Source organism: Centrocercus urophasianus, unplaced genomic scaffold (assembly GCF_019232065.1).
Source record: "Centrocercus urophasianus isolate 14NV4802_14NV808 unplaced genomic scaffold, USGS_Curo_1.0 seq_15, whole genome shotgun sequence".
In the NCBI taxonomy this organism is placed as follows: Eukaryota; Metazoa; Chordata; class Aves; order Galliformes; family Phasianidae; genus Centrocercus; species Centrocercus urophasianus.
Window position 1 is genome coordinate 31,248,000 of NW_024884697.1, and position 20,174 is coordinate 31,268,173.

Below are 20,174 nucleotides of genomic sequence, written 5' to 3' on the forward strand. Positions count from 1 at the left end.
TTTTTAGCAAATAAGTTTGGCAAATAATGGAAGTAGTAGTAAATGTCTTGTGAATAATATATCAGACCTAAGCGTGCTTGTAATGACCCAGTTGTATGCAGATTGTTCCTATACAGAAATTTAGAAACACTAACGTATTTAAAATAGTTACATGGTATTATTTGGAATTTGTTGTGAACTAAATGTTTATATCTCAAAATTATTACAATTGATTTCCACTTCTGATGTAAACGGATAGGTGAAACTAGTGTAAAATGCTGCTTTTTTGACGGTTCACAATAATGTGCTGTGCTTCAGTAAGTGAAAGCACTTCATTTGTCTGAAGCCCATGTTTTATATTAGAATTAGACTTCACTTCCATGAGCAAAAGCATCAGAAGAAAATATTTTTTTTTATCTCCAGGGTTAGATCCTAGCTCTGATTACAAACTCACTGCCAAAATTTATTACAATTAACCCTCTCTTAAGAGTGAGTTCTCCCTTTGTTTTCCTTAAATCAGAAACTTTACTGAAGGTATCACATACGTAATACCCAAATTTAGGTAATACGTATTTGAAATATAAATTAAAGAATTAGTTATCCAAGATAACTTGGTATCACCTCCTAGTTAGTTCACTGTCAGTTGACCAACAATGCTAGAAGTGGTAAATAAAGTGCATGTAGTACATAAACTTAGTTTAAACATGTTAATGAGTTTCTTTTATAGCTACTGAATCTCTTTCTACCCAAATTTGCAGTGTTTTTGTCTGCTGTACATTTGAGTTGTGTAGCAGCCTTTTTCTTTAGAATTTCAGTAGTTCTTTTTGCTTTTAAACTTCCTGTGGTTTAACAGTCAACAGTCACCAGATATCTTGCAGTGGTCACATGCAAAGATCAACTTCTATGTTTTGGGAAAAGTTTAAATTCAGTATGGCTTTTTTTCTCTCTTTTTAAAACTTTGGAAGCCCTTGTGAGAACTTCCTAGATATAGAACTAAACTTCAGAACTAAACTTATATGATCTGTTGGATGTTGGGTAGGCCTATTTGCCAGGATTCCCAGAAAGCTGGATGGTAATAAAGAGAATTAGTGAGTAGATTCATGGTGTAATTGGTAATTGGATCAGATCTGGTTTCTGACTTTGTGTGTTAACAGACCTGTGCTTTAGTCAGCTGATATAGGGTAAATAGTCTTCATATTTTAGAAAGAAAATGTAGAGATGTGTACTGTCATCTATTTAAATGTCTGCTGAGATCTGCAGAAATCAGTCTTACTCTTAGATTTCTCTGAGCAACTGTACATTTAGTTTGATCTTTCATTTTGCAGACGCTGAGAATACCTCTTAGTCTGAAGTACTCCTGTCCTTCTGAAAGCACATGGAAGCTCGCTGTTTCCTCTCTTCTCAAAGTGCTTTCTATTGGACTACCAGTTGCAAGGCAGCATGCATCTTCTGGAAAATTTGACAGCATGTGGCCAGAGTTAGCCAATACATTTGAAGACTTTTTATTCACTAAAAGGTAAACACAATTTCCTTTTTTTTTTTTTTTAAACTCAAAAATATTTATAAGTAATTTATTCACTAATGTAGTCGTTTGTACCAATAGAGTTCAATAAAAACAGCCTTATTCTTAGTTATTTGATATCTGAAGATGACTCTAATGAATGAAGGAAAAGAGGTAACCAATTCATCTAGTTTTAAAAAGTATACTTCCAGTAAGTAGTAGACAAAAGTTCATTGAATAAGTGAAATGTCAAAGCAAGAAAAAGCTCAGCTGATCTCTGAATGCAAGACATAGCCTTTCTGATGAGGTCAAGAAATTCTATATGGACTCCCAAGGATTGGGTTCTGATAAAGAGTTACTGATATATACTCAGTTAGATCAGAACTGCAGCATTGTTTTTTTTCCACTTAGGATGAAAAGAACTAGCTATATTGATAGTACTTTGTGAAAAGTTTAGCAGACAGACTGACAGATGTATATGCTTAATCTTTTAAGAGTGACACTGTAGCCGTGGGCGTGTTGAGAAAAATCAGAAAAGGAAAATGATAATGGTCAGAAATTAGACCTATAAGCTTGTTGAACAAGAAGGAACATATCATTGGGAAGTCTCCAGAAAACGGTCAAAGAATTGTTTTTGCCCCTTTACAGTGGGTAAAAATGCATTTCAGTGTAGCAACGGTTATCAAAGGTTACAAACAGCAAGGAAACCTTTTACCGTAAGGTTAGGTATTGTAGAGTACTGCATAGAAGGGGTAAGGAATTTTCATCTTTTGTGAGCATTTGTGGATAAACAGCTTTCAGCAGTAGCTGAGAATATCTAATTGTGTCACAGATTAAAGGGCAATGTGGAATATGAAAAAATTAATTCCCTGATTTTTTTATGTTGATTTCAGTCATAAATTAATCTTTCTTTTTAATAGAAAACAGCAGGGTTCTTCTGTACCTAATACTAATATTCAGTGTATATTTGTGTGTGCGTACTTTGCAAACATACAGGAGTCAGCAACCAAACACAGCTGTATTTACTAGTGATGAATAAATAGCAGCTTGCCCAAAACAGACGAAAATGAGATACCAATGAAACTTAATGTTAGAGGAATATCTGTTAGTAAAAATGTTTATAATGAGTGACTTTGGAATTCCACCAGTAGGATTATAATGTAATTGTATGAAAATCTTTTCTTTCATCTTTGAATATACTTGAAAGAAATGATAGTAGATAGAAAGACCAGAAAATCAAAAAAGGCTATCAGGAGTGCAGCAAAGACACTTAAGTTGTCAGTTTTTGTTTTGTTGCTTCACTGTTTCTTAAATTTATAATAATCTTTGCAGTATCTTCTTTTGTTTTGTTTTTGGCTACAGTTAGTATTCCAGATTCCATTCCAACAGTCCAAGTCAGCTATAATCAATACCATTGTGAGGTTTAGAAAATTATAATGAAGATTTTTCAGGTTACTGTGGGATAATGTATCTTCACTTGTGTGTATTCCTGAAGAAACTTCTTACTACTTGCTGTAAATTAATTATTCCTAAATATCTGTGGAAAAGATGAAATACATTAATTTTGCATGTTTTTAACTGATCCAGATTGGCCACGGTTCAGTTTTGGCTATGAACCATTCGCAAGTCCAGGGAAGTAAGACTGTCAGAGCTCTGCAGTGTAGATCTCTGTATACATCTCAAATGTGTAATTTCTTTTTCTTAACAACGACTGATTTATACTTTTCTTGAAAGTTGTTCTAACTGTAGAAATTCCATATTAACATGTTGCTTGCTAAAAACAGTAACTGTTGGAGTTAATTAATAGCTTTTGCCAGCTGTCATGCCTGGGAGAATATTCTCTGGAGGTAAAGGAGGCATTACTTCTGTGTATATTTATGATACCCAAAAATTTTCTGTCTTTTCTTAACTTTGACTTTCGCTCTTAAGAGACCAGAGTGTATTCTGTGCATTTATATACAAGCTACATATATAAAGGGATATAAGGGACCAGCATTTTAATCAGAATTGAAGCTTTTCTCAGATGTTGCATGAAACTTTTTGGTTCTCTCGCTTAGAAGCTTTAAAGTTCAAAAGAAGCTGGTGGTTCATGGAACCATGTGGATAACAGCAGGATAATTTCCTAGTTATCTGGTCTTCTGCTGTTAAAGGCCAGTATCATTACTCTTTCCAGGATTTTTATCACTAGATGTTTTATGTTTGTTTCTTCTCCCAGACTTCAGTCAAAACTGTAAATATCTTCCTTCTGAGCATGCCCTTCAGAACCTTGTTCTTCAGAGCTCACCACTTCCGAGGTGGTTCCAAATAAGAAATGTCTGCATCTCTGTAAACCTTGAAAATCCCTTACTGTCATCACAGAATCATAGAATCACAGAATAGCTTGAGTTGGAAGGGACTTTAAAGCCCAGCCTGTTCCCATCCCCTACCATGGATAGGGCTGCTACCCACCAGCTCAGGTGGCCCCATCCAACCTGGCCTTGAACACGTGCAGGGGTGGGGCACCAAAAGCTTCTCTGGGCAGACTGTGCCAGGGCCTCACTGTCCTCTAAGTGAGAACAAAGAGTCAGTTCTGTTAGTAATACCGTGTAGCTGATTTGGCTGATTTTTCCTTCTACCTTTGTTCATTTTTATGTGTATATCATCCAAGCCCCTACTGGGCTGAGGAACCAGAAATCTTCCTAGAGTAGACATAAGAAGTTGTTTCAATTTCACTGGTGTTCTGAATTTCTAACAAACATTTTAAACATTTTTTTTCTGACCTCATAATTCTTCCAGTCACTGTGGTCCTAGCAATTACATCTGTAGAACTCCTAATATTATTTCTACCAGTGAAATTGAGTTGGTGTTGGTGGTGTGGTGTGGTAATAACCCTTTAAAAAAAAAAGATCTCTGAACCTCTGTGTTTAAAACAGTGAGCATCCTCTGCATGCTCTTTCAAGCAGGAATAGGTTTGCAAACTAGCTGTGGAGCTGAATGACATGAGATACACACTGATGCTTGAAATGTACAAAGACAGCAGAAAGGGCCTTTGGAGCTTTGCACAAGAGATTTCAAATACAGCCAGAAAAGCCCAGGTAAATGGAAAAGGAAAATGTTATTGCTACAGAGAATTAACAGCTTTCAAACAAAAAGCTTCAGCTTTTTTGTTTTTAGTTTAGGTTTTGTTGTTATTATTCTTGTTTCTTTAAGCAAGCTGCAGCTGAGAAGGCTTGATAATCTTGATTTTTATTATAAATCAAAACGACATTTAAAAATACATTTCACATAACTCAATTTATACAAAATTGTCTTCTAGTAAGAGGCTGGTCTGTTTATTATTTAATATCATACTTCTTTCCCAGAGGCTTTCACGGAAGCATGTCAAGCCATTATATAAAATAAAATTCAACAAACATGCGTATATATAATTTACTAGAGCAGAAGTCTGTGCTTACATGAGGGAATTAAATCAATACTTTCCAAAAAGATGCTTCAGAGCAGAGTGCTGCTGTGCACAGCAGGACTCTCTGTGGCTGTTAGCTCTTTGTTGTTAGGTTTTAAAGACCTCCCTAGACACTGGGCAGCAGCTGGGAGCTCTTTACCTGGAAAATCCTGCACAGAGCTACAGTGTGCATTACACTCCCTCTTATCTGCACTGGCTCATGACCCTTCCCGTACAGTTTGGCTGTACTGAATCAAACAAGCAAAGCCTTTGCCTATAGATGTTTTGTTTGGGCATCTTACAGAAATCTATTTACCTGGGAGTTATTTGCTGCATGAACAAGAATATAGCATCATCTGTGACCTACATGGTAGGTCAGATATAGATGACTGAGCAGAAGGGTCATAAAACCTCTTTAAAGTAAACCTCAGCTCAGAAAGTCAGTCATTCATAAACAAGGAAGTGTCAGAATGAAAACTTTCCACGTAATTCAACGTGACCTGCATATGAATGCATTGTAATTGTTCATATTTCTATTTAAAGGGTTTCTATATAAAGGGTTTGCATCCTTATCTATTTTATGTTAGAGAATGTATAGAATGAACAGCTACTTAATATTTTATTCTTTGCTTCGACACGTAACACCGAATTTGCTGACAGCCTAGCACATGAACCAATAAAAAATACAATATAATCTCTTTGAGACAGGGCAGTATCTTTATTTTCAAACAGGAACATGCTGTCACAGTTGTCAAAACTGAAAATTAGCAGTGAATGTGCAGATTCAGATCCAGGTGTCTCATGCTAAGTACCCAAAAGAGAGGAAAAAGAAGAACCCTGCCTAGTAAAAATCTATTTGACTCAGTCAGCATCATACAGGAACAGTGGGAAGAAAAAAAGCTGTTAGCTGAACAAACCACATTTGAATGAGATTTAGAAGGCTCCAACCATTCCTGAAAATCAAAGTGGGATGGAGGAGAAAGGCCTGGATGAGTACCCCTATGTGGAAAAGGCTGGCACAGATCCATGGTCATATATCTGGCAGCTGCCTTTCTAGTGAGCACATGCCTGGCTCAGAACTACTCACCGCATGCGTCTGCTGTTTCTTGGGGAGACATGGGGGTGGAGAAAAAACTGGGAGTTTTGAGGAGAGAGTTTGGAAATGAGCCAAAGGATGCTGGTCTGCTTGCTGCTGCCGTACTTCACCAATTCCTCAGCTTACAGAACAGCTTGGCTCTTTGTTCAGCCCAGGGCACTGTTCTCCTTACATCTGCCCATGCTGCAGTAAATCAGGCGGGGACTGTGGCAGATTGGCCATATCATTTTCCTGCCTTTTCAGTAGTGACTGTCCTGTGTACTTCTCCAGAGCAAATAAGGCACCATCTAATATGGTAAGATACAAACATACACAACAACAGCAAGTTGAAGCACCAGACGCCATCTTAATTCAAATGTTTCAAACCGTGCCTTTCACATGGTCACACTTCCCAGCTGTTCCTCAATTTGAAGATCTTAAAGTATTATTTAAAAAGACAAAACGTAAAATTATGGGGAAAGGAGAGGACTTAACAAAATGGAAGTATATAAACTTTTTACAGTTCTTTACCTCTGATTTTTGTTGTTAATGCAGCGATCTCTTCTATAATAAATTTACCTTCCATGCAGATCAGACGTTACAGAAACACTAAATGTACAACCCCGTGAGTTTTGTAGTAGTTTTTTAAATTTCAAAGGATCGTGGGCATGAGGGTTTTAATTTCTTCTTATGTCAGAAAAACAAGAACGGAATAACTGGGTCAGAATAGATACCTAGACTTCTGTGTGCTGTTTCTGATAGATTAGTAGGGTATTTAATGAAGAGTGCAACGTAACCACATACCATGAACATGTACATAACATGTAACAAGTACATACATAACATGTAAGACATGTTACATTTTCACAGTATGCTTTATGTCTTACTGAAGAACTAGCCTCAGTAACTCAGCAAGCCATAGCATAATCCAGCAAAGAAAAGGGAATTTGAGTCTACTTAGCAGGTATTCCAGTAAGGAAGAAGAATGACTCATTAAATGAGAGAACTTCACCAGAAAAAAACTTAGTGAATGATAGCTAGCGTAAAATTTCCTGTCAAATGATACAAGATTTCCAAAGTTGCAAGCAGGCAAGGTAAGATTTTATAAAGCATGGAGTGACATTCATGGTTGAACCACTTCTGGGCATTTTATCTTTAAGCAGATTTTTGTATACAATGGAAGAATTACGGAGTTCTGAAATTCTTCAAAATTGTTGTTTATAAAATGAATTTCTCTCTTCCTAGAATTCTTTAATAAGGAGAACAAGTATCGGTTATCAACAAAAGAGTAATGTCCCATTAATGAGAAGTGTGTTTCATTAACACAAAAGAAAATACAAAATTAAATTGCTAAATAAATGGTTGCTAAAAATTTTTTAAAATCTCAAAGAAAATTATGCATAGTGAGAAAAAGGAAAAACAAAATAAAAAAAAAACCTCTGATGCCTAAATGAGACCTTCACAGATGCATGTGAGCAAGTATTGTGAGTTCTGCACAATTTAGGACGGAAGAGATTATTTTGATACGCATGTGAAAAACAGTGCTGCAAGTCCTCAGTTGCCATAACTCTTCATTTTTGTATTTTACTGCAGTTTTCCTTTGAACCACTTTTATCATCATTATTCAAAGATTTTATTCTAAAATGTTAATAGTTTTTATGTAATGGTACCAACTTGATGCATGTGAAACTTTAATGCATTTTCTCATACTTAGCTCCTTACACATTTTGTGAATTTAGAAGTATAATGTATTTTCTTTATTTTTAGTGCACCTCCTGATAATCTCTCAATTCAAGAATTTCAGAAGAATGAGAGTATTGATGTTGAGGTAAGAGGACTATAGAAAATGTGTAATATTGTCAAACACATAAGGTAGTGGCATTCACAGGTTGCATTTAGTTTTCAAATAATTTTTGGCAAAGTTGCCCATTATTATTTTTCTGAGATGTTTTTTTCCATTTGAAAAGGAGACAAATTCAGAGGCTCAAAATTTGACTGCTTCCAGGTTTTGCAAAGGTGCAAAGGAAGCTGCATGCCAAAAACTTGTCCACTTGAGTTCAAACGAGCAGAAAAAACAGAACGTCTTTCTGCTTCTAATCCATTATCTGATTCTTACTTACTATGATATTGCCAAGCAATTACATAGGTAATTGTAAACCCAAGGAGGCTGATGACTGAACCTAAGGGAATGTTCTCTTTGTTGAGAGGTGGCATTCATTGTTGCAATCTAGGTGTGTTCTCAATACTGAATAAAAACGTGCATAAATGGTGAAATGATGATTTGTGTGGTGCAGAGACCTGACTGGTCTCATCATCTCTAGCTAGGACATGAAGATTTCAGGGCAAAAAAAGCAAGAGCAGTTCTATCTGCAGAAGTATGAGATCCAATACATTAGTTTACGGAGATCTACACACACTTTATTCCTGAGTGAATGCACCAAGACCAAGGACAGAAAAAACATTTCAGTTTGTGTGTTGCTGTCAGCTTATTTAGTTAGCTGACATGTTCTGTTTTGCTGATGTCACTTTGTAAGCATGTGATATACGTGTTGATGTGATAGTAAGAATATTGAATGGAGTGGAAGGGGAGGGAGATTCCTATTGTCAAATATTCTCTTTTCAAAACTGTAAATTTGACTGGAAGAATATGCATCAAATGTCAGTGGAAATCTGAGTGAAAACTGCTTCAGAAACTAAGAAATGAGAGGAAAAATAAGTTTGGTAGTTCAAGTTTAATCTCTTAAACACGGTTCCAAAATTTTTAGATGTATCTGCAAATTCTTAAAGCAGCATTGGAAGATTTTGTAAATTTCCATTAGGCATGTCTCTTTGTTTAATGTTCCTTTTGTCTTCTACCAGAATTGCAGTGTTACTCTTCAGAAAACCAATATAAACTTATTTAATTTATTTTAGGTGGTGCAGCTTATTAGTACGGAGATACTGCCATATGCTAATTTTATTCCTAAGGAATTTGTTGGTCAAATAATGACTATGCTCAATAAAGGCTCAATACACTCTCAGTCATCTTCATTTACAGGTATAGTAGCTGAATGACAAAAGGTACAGAAAAATAGGTTTATATCTGCTAGACAGTAACAAAAATGTTGACAGTACTTATTCTGATAAAGACCTGAAATTCCATGATATATATTCACTTTAAACTGTATTGTCTTGTGGAAGTTTCACTTTTGTTTTTTTTAACTACTATTTTCTTGTTTTTTCGTCAGTGTCATGTATAATGTATTGTATTTGTGTTTCTACAGATTTTTTTTCTGAACTTTCTAATAGTTTATTTTCCTTTATGTCAGTTGCAATACTTGACAGTGATTTCAGACAGTTGTAAGGCATGCATGATATCCAGTACTTAAAAATTAAATGACCTTAGCATAACTGTATGTTGTGGCTAACCAGACATTAACACAGAAGCATTTCTCTGTACAGTAGCAAATGTTAGTACTGGTGGTGTAGGACTGGGGATGTTCCTGTCACTTTTTTTCTTTTGTTTTTGTTATGTCATTTGATGTTAAATGCTGTTAAATGATGTTAAATTTGATGCTTTGTTATTAAAGCAGCATTAAGTTGGTGACACGTTAGTGAATGTGCTGAATATTCTTTTATATTTTTGACCTGTTGTGAATATCACACAGTCATCCCTTCCTTAGAACGTGTTCTTAATATTTGTCCATATCACTGTTAATGTTTTTTTAATATTACAGGACTGATAACCTTTTTGCAAAATATAATTAACCGATTGAAATGCAACATCTGACATTCTGGCATGCACAGTGCTCAATTAATTATGATGTTTTACTTTGACAGAGGCGGAAATAGATATTCGATTGAGAGAGGAGTTTTCTAAGGTGTGTTTTGAAACACTGCTCCAGTTTTCATTCAGTAATAAAGTCACAACTCCTCAGGAAGGCTACATCTCTAGAATGGCACTTTCTGTGCTCTTGAAAAGGTCACAGGATGTATTACATCGCTACATAGAAGACGAGAGGTTGAGTGGCAAATGTCCTCTTCCACGGTATGTGCAGTGCCCTTAGGAAATAAAGGGTATTACCAGTACCTTTTGAGAAGGCTGTATTCAGAATACGTCTGTTGTGTGTTAGAAGTGTTTGTGTGTATGGGTGTGTGTAAGGGATGTATGCAATTTAAAGCTTGAGAAGTATACGAAAAATGTTTCAAATAAAAAATTATACCAAATTTCTATTGAACAGAAAAAACTTAAAAAAAAAAATAGTGGTCACACTCAGTGCTGTTACGCTGAAAAGAGGAGTGTAATTCAGTAATCAATATTATCAGTTGTTGAAAGAATGTTTCTGGTATCTCTAACATAATATTTCCGAAATCTAATTTCCCTTTATTCCTAGCAGAGCTAGTTTCTAAACTGAGAGGTAGAGAGTCTTCTTGACAATAAGACAAAATATATAAACAGCAATATTGTGAATCATTACTCAGGTAATTGTTCTTGAAACTGAAAATTGCCCTGAGAACAAGGAAATTCTTTCACAAATGGGGACTTACTTAGATTTCAGTTAACCTCAGCTGAAATGTTTTTGGAGATTTTGATTGTGACTGATGAAACTGATTCTTTCCATTTTACAGCTAATCACGTGCATGAATATTTTCAGATTGAGACACATGCTCTATCACTGTCTCTAATATCAAATTGAAAGCCATCCTAGCTGGCAGTAGCTATAATGGTGGAAAAGTTAAAGACAAATAATAACCTTGGTCTCTTAATGTCCTTTTTTTGGGTAGGCAGCTGTTTCCATTACATTTTTTTTTTTAATGTTATGTAAGTTTCACAGAAAATTTATAATCTTGAGACAAAAATGGGTTGCTGACTATTTGCATCTTCCTTTTGTAGGCAACAAGTAACAGAAATCATATTTGTTTTAAAAGCTGTCAGTACTCTCATAGACTCACTTAAAAAAACTCAGCCTGAAAATGGTAAGTTATTGTTAAATAACGTATTTCTAAATGAGGTAAAACTTCATCTGCCACAAAGATGTATTTATTCTTTCCTGTAGTACTTTTCACACAAAGAGTATAGTCTGTAAGATTCTGTGAATATATAGGTGGCATGTAGAAAAGAACATTTTCCAGTATACATAACAATATAAGGTTCTAAGATATATTTAAAAATAGAAAACTTCATTTTCTGATGTCTTGTGTTAGATAGATCTTGGTATCTTTTAAAAACAAAACTTCCATAAAGTGTTAACAGAATTCTTAAATAGAAGCATATGTATAGCTGTTAGTTTTACTGTATCTTCTTTCTTTTCATTATAGCTTTTTTAGGTTGCTGTGGATCTGGTTCACACAGGTGCACTCCCCAGTAAAACGGGTGTGCAAATAAAGTCGATGAGCAAGCTGTTAAACACTTAAATGTGAAATCTTGTTTCCCCTCACTTTCTGCTATAGTACCTCCTGTCCCCATAATAAGAAACAAATGAGAAACATTTCTTTGCTCATTGATACTAAGTGGTGATATGAATGACAGATGTATTTAAAGGACTGATTGAAACTGGTGGCCATGACTTCATTTATGTGAACACGTACTGTTCCTCCTGCAATCTGCACCTTTTGTATGCAGAGGGTTCCCACCAAAAATCTTGGGAGATACTGTGTTAACTTGTGCTAAGTAGATGTGTCTAAGAATGTGTTTGTCTCTACTGATGGGTTGTTTCCCTTCTGTAGTTCCAGATATTCAAGCTCATTATTATGCATACTATTAGTATCATCATACTGCTTAATACCTTGTTAAACTAGCTGCATTGTGCTCTGCAACTCTGACAGATCTGCATATATATCACTTCTCTCTACCTTCCCTGCTTCTGATATTAAGAGAAAGGGAAAAAATTTGTAAATCCTGAAACAAAGCAGACTTCCCAGAAGAACATAGATAGGTGGGTTTTCTGAAAGGTGGGATGTTTTGCAGCATCAATGAGCAGGGAGGTGTTGTTTCCTAGGTTGACAGTAAAAGGCTGAGGACAGAACTGTGCAAGAGTACACAAAGCCTTCTAGCATACCTGAAGCAGCTAAAGCATTACTTTGCTGGGGCTTTCATTTAAAGGGGTAGAGTGGCCAGCTCAGCTGCACTGTTGCCCGTAACTTTCTTACTAAAATGAGCCATCAGTGTGTGGCAGTGACTTCCAAAACTGCTGCATACTTTCTTATGAAGAGGGCTACCAGACACGTTAGAGAACCACTTTGCTCCTACTTCTCCTACTTTTGAATCATTTTATTTTTGTAATAAATTATTAACGTTTGAAATCAAGGTTTTGTGCTCTCTTGAAATCAAAGTTAAAGCAGATAAACAAGGAATTGATATAATAAATAAGATTCATACACTGTGTTTATTTTCACTGTACTAACAAATATTACCATGGATATTGTTTATGCCCTGGTCCAGAGTTTCTCCTGCTTTTTCTTGTTCTGATAATCTGGAAATAATTTGAAATTAATAGTCTTATTGCTGACCTTTCCAGAAGTAAAATTAGCGCCCAGTTCTGCTTTCTATCAGTAGCTGAGAAAAGCTAATAGAAAAATGTATATGTGTTATAGACTAAACAGAAGTAGTATCTTCAAAGTGTCAGATGCTCTCCATCCAAGAAAGTATAGTGAGTGAATCACATGTAGGAACAAAAGCACACAATGCCATTTTGTGGATATGTCATCCAGCTTCCACCTGCTACTTCAAAAGTGTGGCTCTTCTGCAAATCCTACATCATACCTGAGGGCCCCATAGAGATGCCTTAGTGTCTCAGTAGCACTGCATGCCTGTGTTTGGGCATGTGGATGTGTCCTTAACTTATTTATTTAATAAAATGCTGTAAGAATTTTGCATAGTAGTAAGTGAACTAATCTGTTCTTTTCTTCATTGCAGTTGATGCTAACACATGGGCACAAGTTATTGCCTTGTACCCGACTTTAGTAGAATGTATCACCTGCTCCTCATCAGAAGTGTGTTCTGCTCTGAAAGAGGCATTAGTTCCCTTTAAGGACTTCATGCATCCACCAGCATCCAAGGTACAGAATGGAGAGTCTTGACCCCATAAAACTTTTTTTTTTTAGTTTTTGAAGGAAAAAAGGTATCCAAAAATGTTTGTTCCCAGGTGAAGTTTCACTGAGAAAATCTCTTGTGGCTAGTACTTGGCAAGCAATGCTGACTGCCTTTAACTGTACTAACAAGAGCTCAGTAATTCATGAACACAAGCTATATCTCAAAGGTCCAGAGTGAGTAGCAGTGCAAACCTTTAATAATTTTAACTAAGTAGTTGGAATCATTTATAATCTAATGTACTTGCTACAGTATCTTGAAGTGGTGATTGAAAAGTGGGCTTATGTACAGCTTGTTGTGTATGTGTTAATGATGTAATTAAAAATATTTCAATTCAGTCAGATTTATTAGGCTGGTGTTTTGCACCCTTTTTTTGAAGTACGAATTGTACTAAAATTTTATGCAAGATGGTACTGTAACATTCCATATATCTGTAACCAGCCTTTGTAAACAAAGGGAACTGAAATACTTGTGTGTATAATAAATGGTACAGTTCTGTATAAAATAGTTGCATTTATTATTTAAATTCTTTTTTAAATATTGATAATGTTAAATGCTTGAAAAAGTATTTATTATAAGCTGTATGCTTGCATTTTTACTTATACTTTGCCTTCTAAATTGCCAGATATGCTTGTTCATATCTGATCATGTTACTAGTTTTTTTTGCTTAATTGAATGTATCTTTTCTGTGGCCATTGGACATCTAAATGAAGAGGTCATATGACAAGATTGCAGCAAGCAGGCAGTAGCCTGCTGATCTCAAACATCAGTGTCATTGACCTGGAATAGGTTTGAATATGCAGAAATCCACTGTAGCACTTCAACACTGCCATACCTCACTTCATAATATATTTCTTTCAAAATGTTTGTTATACTCAACTCTGTTCATTTTTGTAGTTTGCAGCCTTGCTTTAAGAAATACATACATAAGGGTCATTAGTCTTTTTTGACCTTATTGCAGGTATTGTAGTCTTTGAATCATGACCCAAGAAAGGGGATTGCAAATATCTGAAATACTTGGCTGTAATACTTTGTTCAGTAATTTTAAGTGCTTTGTTTTGTAATGTCTTTTAAATCCAAATTGTTCTAACCTTTTAATTATAAACTCTCTGATATAAAACCATGAGAAGTGTATTTTTGAAGATAGCTACTGGTTTAGAAGTTCAGTAAAATTTTCATTAAGTAAATGTGAATTTTCTTTCAATTTCACGTAATACACAAGTGAAGCAAAACACTTCTAGTATTGTTTATAAAATTTGTGACAGCATTTAAACTCTTGTTGAGATAATGATTCATTAAATGTGTTGCCTGTGTTCATATATTTTAGCCTGTGATGTGAAAGCACAGAGGTCAAATGTTTAAAAAAAAAGGAGAAAAAAAAAAAAAGGTGCCTTTCAATGTATTTCAGAGCTTTCCTTTAGGCCTTCAAGTCTTTGTAGATACTAAAAGTGATTGCCGTGGTGTTAGATCTGTTTGCTTTACACTTCACTGACTGAAAGGATGCTAATTGGCACTTGTGAAGCAAAAACTGTAGGAGCTTCAAGTCAAGTTGCAAGGAACTGATCAGGGTTAGAAGGACCCTCTGTGAATAATGTTTTCAAGCACTCCTTTGAACAGTTTGTTCCTATAAAATTCCAGTTTTGTGATCCTTTCAAAAAGGATAATCAGAGAGGGAGGCTTCAGGATCTTGCACATATCTCTTTGACCAAAGTTGTGTGGAACTCAATCTTCAAATGTGAACAGTTTTTGAAGAACATGTTGTACATTAAGGAAACAAAGCCCCTTCTTTCTAGTAATAGAGTTGTTTTTTGTTTTTTTTTTTGTCAAAATAGCCTTTTTGGAGAAGCAGACCTGGGTCCCAGGTACAAATAACAAGATTATCCGTACTCTGAAAGTGAAACCCTTGCAAATGCTCTACTACTTAGTGAAAGATAAGACAAGGCCTATTAAGTTCTCAAATAAAGCAAGAGGTTGAGCAGAGAAAGGGTATTCATTTGATATAAAATCTGCTAACTTAACAAGAAATTCTGGAAAGAGGAATGCAGACCAAACTGTGGATGAGTTTGTTTATCATTAATTTCTGTCTGATTTTTCAGTGGTAACACAGATTCGTCCTAATTAAGCAAATCTTCAGCTTCATTTTAAATAGGGTGTGGGGGTGTGTGAGTCTTACCTGACTTTATCATCCACAGATATTAATCTTCTAAAGGCTTTGAAATAAATTACCACTAATGTTGCTTTGCTTCCTTTCCTCTTCATTATCAAATAATGATATCTGTGCTATTTGAGAACATTTTGGACATGCAAGCCGAGGCTGACCATACTCAAAACACTTTTTGTATAAATAGAGAACTGAAAACAAAAGTACTTAGTTTAGGGAAGACTTCTTTTAACTGACCAATTTTTTCTGTGAATAAGACTTTTTCTGTTTTCTGTGCCTTGTTCAGCACTCAAATATTTCCTCCAACTTGGAGTATCAATTTGTTTTTTTTATTATTTTTACATTTTGCTAAATATTCTTAGGGTTTCTTTCATGTAAACAGTATCCTTGAGTATTTAAATTTCATATTCTTGCATCTGTTTCGAGCAAGACAAGTTTTGTTCCTGAAAAAATGTAACATTACCTATTGAGTAAACCGTTGTCCAAGTTGCACTTTTCAAGTCTATAGGGTTGCTTAGGCATGTGAAATAAAATAAATGGACATTTTCAGGATTGAGGTCTGCATTGTGTCAGTGAAATCAGCTAGAAAAGGTTGTTCAGCTGAGTGTATAGAAATATGTCAACTGGAAGTTAGAAGAGAAACATTAACTGCCAAATGTAACCACATTATTCACTTTTTTTTCTTCTTCTCCCTAACCTTAAAAAGAAATTTGGATTGGGAATCCAGAGAGAAAATGTGAGGGTCTTCCACATTATTACAAGGCTCATATCAAGACTGTTGATAATACTTGTATTTCTCAATGCCATAAACACTGCCCCAGTGTACGCAAGGATTTAACATCATATTGTAGCTCTAAGGAGAAGGAACAGATGGCTAAAGCAGGAAATTTCTTACAAGAAAGGTTATTCTTAGAAGCATCTTTGTGGACCTTTGTTAGACTCACTCTAGTATGTCCATGACTCTCTTGTGAAAGTTTTGGGAGCAAGGACACCTGTTTGTCTACATGGTATTTTGCTTATCAGGGCAAGTGCAACTCCAACAAAAATGACTGTAGGAGTTCGTGTAAAACATAGATTTCATCTGGGGAGTAAATAATCTTCAAGTTTCACAAGTATGTTTCAGTAAAAAAAAAAGTGTGTTTTGCTATATTAATACAAGCATATTGCAGTGATGTAATTGCCTTCGTGTATGCTGGAATGTAGATCAGACGAGGCTCCTCATTCTTTGTAAATAAATACAATAGAACTTAACATGTATTTGTTTGTTTCAGCCTTCAGGTTTTATTCAGTGGAAACATAGATAATGATGTAGGCAGGATGTACAAAAAACTCTCTAAGATTTTGAATTAAACAGAATTCTTTCACGATAAAAAAAAGCGAAATTGCATGAAAAGCGGTATTACAAGTATGCTAGAAAACAGGATTATACTGAACATCACAACTGGTAAAATTCTCTCCCAAACAACAAGATGAAATTCATCAAGATAAATGTGAGATTCTCCACTCAAGCAGCAGTGAGTTTTCTCCATTTTATTTTGCCACCTTTATTGAATAGGAGACTGATGGTTTCCCATGTTTTGATGGTTTTCCTTAGGAAATTTTTCCAATTTAAAAATGGCTGTCATTAGCACTATCAAAACTAGTTCTGAAAACATGTTTTACAGCAGTGGAATCTCTTTTGTCAATACTATAATCCTCTCATCACCTGAAGCACGTTCTTAATAGAAAGGATGTATTAAATACAGCTACCATCTTTTTTTCTTTATCAAAAATACTGCAAAGTTGAAGCATACTCAAAGGCCCCAACTTATGGCTGTTTAATACTGTTAAGAAGGCATGTTGGTTTGTTTTTTGTTTTGTTTTAGTTTTTCAGGAAGGGTTGCCCAGAGATAAGAAAGAAGGAAAGTCCCTTCTAAGTCAGATGCCTGTTTAGCATGTTCAGAGTTTTATTTTTGAAGACCCTGGTCTTTAAGCTGCAATTACAATTATTGCTCTCTGTGTACAGAATACCTGTCTTAGGCTTGGAATGAGCTAAGCGACTTGGCCATGACCAGTGATATTTCCAAAGCTGACATCTTCAAGATTGCTGAAGCTGGTGAGGATGACAGACTGTTGGGAAACCTGGCATTGCCTTCTCTGTTGTTTTCAATGTTAGCTGTTTCTTGGAACTGTTAAAGTTGTCAAGGAATTACTTAAGTTTCTGGCTTCCTTGCCAGAGGACTTTCCCTTCTTTCCCCCATCAGAGCGGGTCATATCAGGAAAGGGACTGAGACCCCACAAAAAATAGCACTCAAAACTGGATTGCCACCAATAGAAGACCTTTACAATGCACAGACAAAAGTCTGTTTCTGATCATCTTTCACAAGGAGGCATGGAAAGGGACAGGAATATTATGCACGTACATGTACAAAGAACCAGCTTCTGGAGTACATCAGAAGTATTACTTGCAGATATGCTTACTGAACATCTGTTCATGCCTCCGGGTTTGGCGTTGTAGCATGATATGGCACTGCCTTACCTCTAAAATGATCCCTCGACTCTGTGCACAGTACTGCACTGGAACAAATGAGGAAAGACGTTTACATTTCTTTTAGAGAAGTCTTATTTAAATATTTTCTCATAAAATATGAAATCAATAACCTGTGTCAAAGCCGAATGCACTCTAATGTCTTAAATTTTTAAGCAGTTATGTGTTGCCAAAGCCTTAAAGAGAATGCAGTGAACTGATGAAGTAGTACGCAGCCCTGCCTTGTGAGACTGACAAGCAAGTTTTTGAAGAGTTAAAGCATGGTCTGATTGCAACTCAGTTGTACTTTATCCAGCTGAAGTCAATCAGTTCAAAGTTGGAGACAGATTAGGAGCTGAAAAAGAAGAAAGCTTGATTTTTCCTCTTCCATGCATAGGACTGATCTGTGAGCGTAAAATGCTCTTTGTCTAAAAGCTGAAGGCAATAGTAGCTACAGTTCTGTCCTCCTTTTAACACTGTGTATTTCCTGAATGCATCTGGCACACCTGAAACAGATCGACATAAGAAAGAATTAATTTGAATGCCTTTCTCCTTTGCAAATTCTACTTTGCATCCAAATAGAGCCCTGTGCTAACTAACGGGATGTTAAATCGTTGGGAAAAATGTACTTAGAACATTTTCTGGAAAAAAAAAATTGGATTTAAAAAATAAGATACTGAATTACTAATTATGTAAAATGCATTTCCTAATTGGAAAAGATGGCAATCTTAGCACAAAGGCTATTGTTTAATTGCAAGCAAACATTTAAATAATTGCTAACAAAGTAGCAATCTTTTTGGAAAGATAAATACAAGTGCAAAATAAGGCAAAAAATATAGCTCCATGCTTATTTTCATCATTATTAAAAATAAGCCACTTTTCTGTTTTGTTTTTTAAATAAACACTTTTAGATTTTCCCATTTGTGTTTCTTTTTCAGAACTCTTTTTTTTCACCTGTACACAAACAGCTGAGTAGAACCTGCACTTGCTGTACCCATTCCTTTGTAGTATTTAGCTTCCTTTGCACTGACCTCAAATAGCAGAATTACTGTAAGTCTTACTGCCCCTGCGTGAAATATCATCACGTGCCTTTCTGTAGGAATCAGGACTTGTAGAACGTTCAACTTTGCACTGGTTCCAACGTCTTTTAAACAAGCAATCGATGTAGTATCAACCCTGTTGCCAACATAGGTGCAAACTTTAAAGCAGGCAACTACAGACAGGATCGTTATGAAGTATTTCCATCTTTGGATCTCGGGTGCAGTGTTTTGGCTGCTTTCCAGCATGACTTTGTCAACAGATTTGTTACAAGTTGACTCTGAAGCCATGGGTTTGATGCTAGGACCAAGGTGCGTGTGTAGCTTTGTGCTGACAAACCTAAGGCTATTCTATTTCTTTTACGTTTAGCTGCAAGCGGGGTTATTTCTGCACCCTGCATTACTGCATAGCTCCTTATCTGTGTGTTTGACTCCTGCCCGCAATTCTTCTCGTGCATCGGTAGCGATTTTTGGCAGTTTGTTCCCCAGATGCGTTGAGGGACAAAATGAACTCGCTTAAAACATCAGCGCTCCTAACTCTGTGCGCTCTCGTAACGACGTTCAGTCAGTTTCTAGTACGGAGCAATCGCACTGGGGTCAATTCCCATTTAAAAACACAAACCAGGTTCAGATCTGACTCCACAAACAAAGCGTTCGAGCGCACAGTCCCTCCGCGCTGCGCTGCCCTCCGGCACTCCCTCCCCGCCGCCCTCAGCGCCCCTCTGCCCACCGCGCTGTGGAACAGCCGGGCGAGGTCCCGCCGCACCGAGCTCCCCCAGGCGGCGGTCCCAGCAAGCAGCCCTAGTGGACGGCCGGCTCTTCCCGCGTCTTTCAAGAAGCCCCGGATCGAGAGCGGGAGCGCCCCGCTCCCAGCATCCGCCGGACGAACGTTAACTCCCCCCCCAGCCGCGCAGTCCGGTGGGAGTCGAGGGGAGTGGCACAGCGCTCCCCTGCGAGCACCGGCCTTCCGCCCGCCCGCGCCATCTTGAACGCGAGCCGGGGGCAGCGGCCTCCCCTCCCTCCCCAAGATGGCGCCGGCCGGGTGAGTGACATGTCCAGTCACGTGGGCAGCGGATGAGCCCCTCTCTCCCCCCCGCCTTAAACGATCTCTATGGTTCGGCCGGACACACGGGCGGTGGCGGGCGGCGGCGAGGGACGGAGCCGCGGCGGGAGCGGGGCCGCCCGGCGCCCCTTTGTCTGCGGCCTCGGCAAGGCGAGCGCTTTTCCTTCCCCGATCGCGAGGGCCGCGCCCCAGTGCCCTCGAGGGTTCGCCTTCCTCCTTCCCGCCGGCACCGCGGCCCGGGAGAGGCGGCGGGCGCTCCCCGCTGAGAGCGCCGGCGCGGAGCTCTGTCCCGGCCTTGCGGGCGGCGGCGCGGCCGAGCTGCGGGAGCGGGGCCGGGCGGCGCCTCCGCCCCGTGCTCCCCG

General features: G+C 37.3%; 1 protein-coding gene and 1 long non-coding RNA gene across 4 annotated transcripts in view; one reads left to right on the forward strand and one right to left on the reverse strand.

Moving 5' to 3' along the window:
• The window catches only part of MON2 (MON2 homolog, regulator of endosome-to-Golgi trafficking), a 75,319-nt gene extending 56,687 nt beyond the window's left edge, over positions 1-18,632 (forward strand). For 2 of the 3 annotated variants that reach the window (XM_042816412.1, XM_042816414.1), the window contains 7 exons: positions 1,305-1,495; positions 7,744-7,804; positions 8,890-9,013; positions 9,796-10,003; positions 10,850-10,932; positions 12,872-13,014; positions 14,878-16,463. In XM_042816412.1, the coding sequence (XP_042672346.1) occupies positions 1,305-1,495; positions 7,744-7,804; positions 8,890-9,013; positions 9,796-10,003; positions 10,850-10,932; positions 12,872-13,014; positions 14,878-14,937 (870 nt within the window). In that variant the 3' untranslated portion in view covers positions 14,938-16,463. Of the gene's footprint in view, positions 1-1,304; positions 1,496-7,743; positions 7,805-8,889; positions 9,014-9,795; positions 10,004-10,849; positions 10,933-12,871; positions 13,015-14,877; positions 16,464-17,211 lie in introns of those variants that run through there. The other variant, XM_042816413.1, reaches the window with a different exon arrangement.
• Positions 16,464-19,363, reverse strand: LOC122159166. The gene is made up of 2 exons (XR_006168393.1): positions 18,744-19,363; positions 16,464-18,218 (listed from the first exon to the last, which is right to left on the reverse strand). It is a non-coding gene; the product is annotated as an uncharacterized LOC122159166 (long non-coding RNA).
• Between the last annotated feature and the right edge of the window lie 811 nt (positions 19,364-20,174).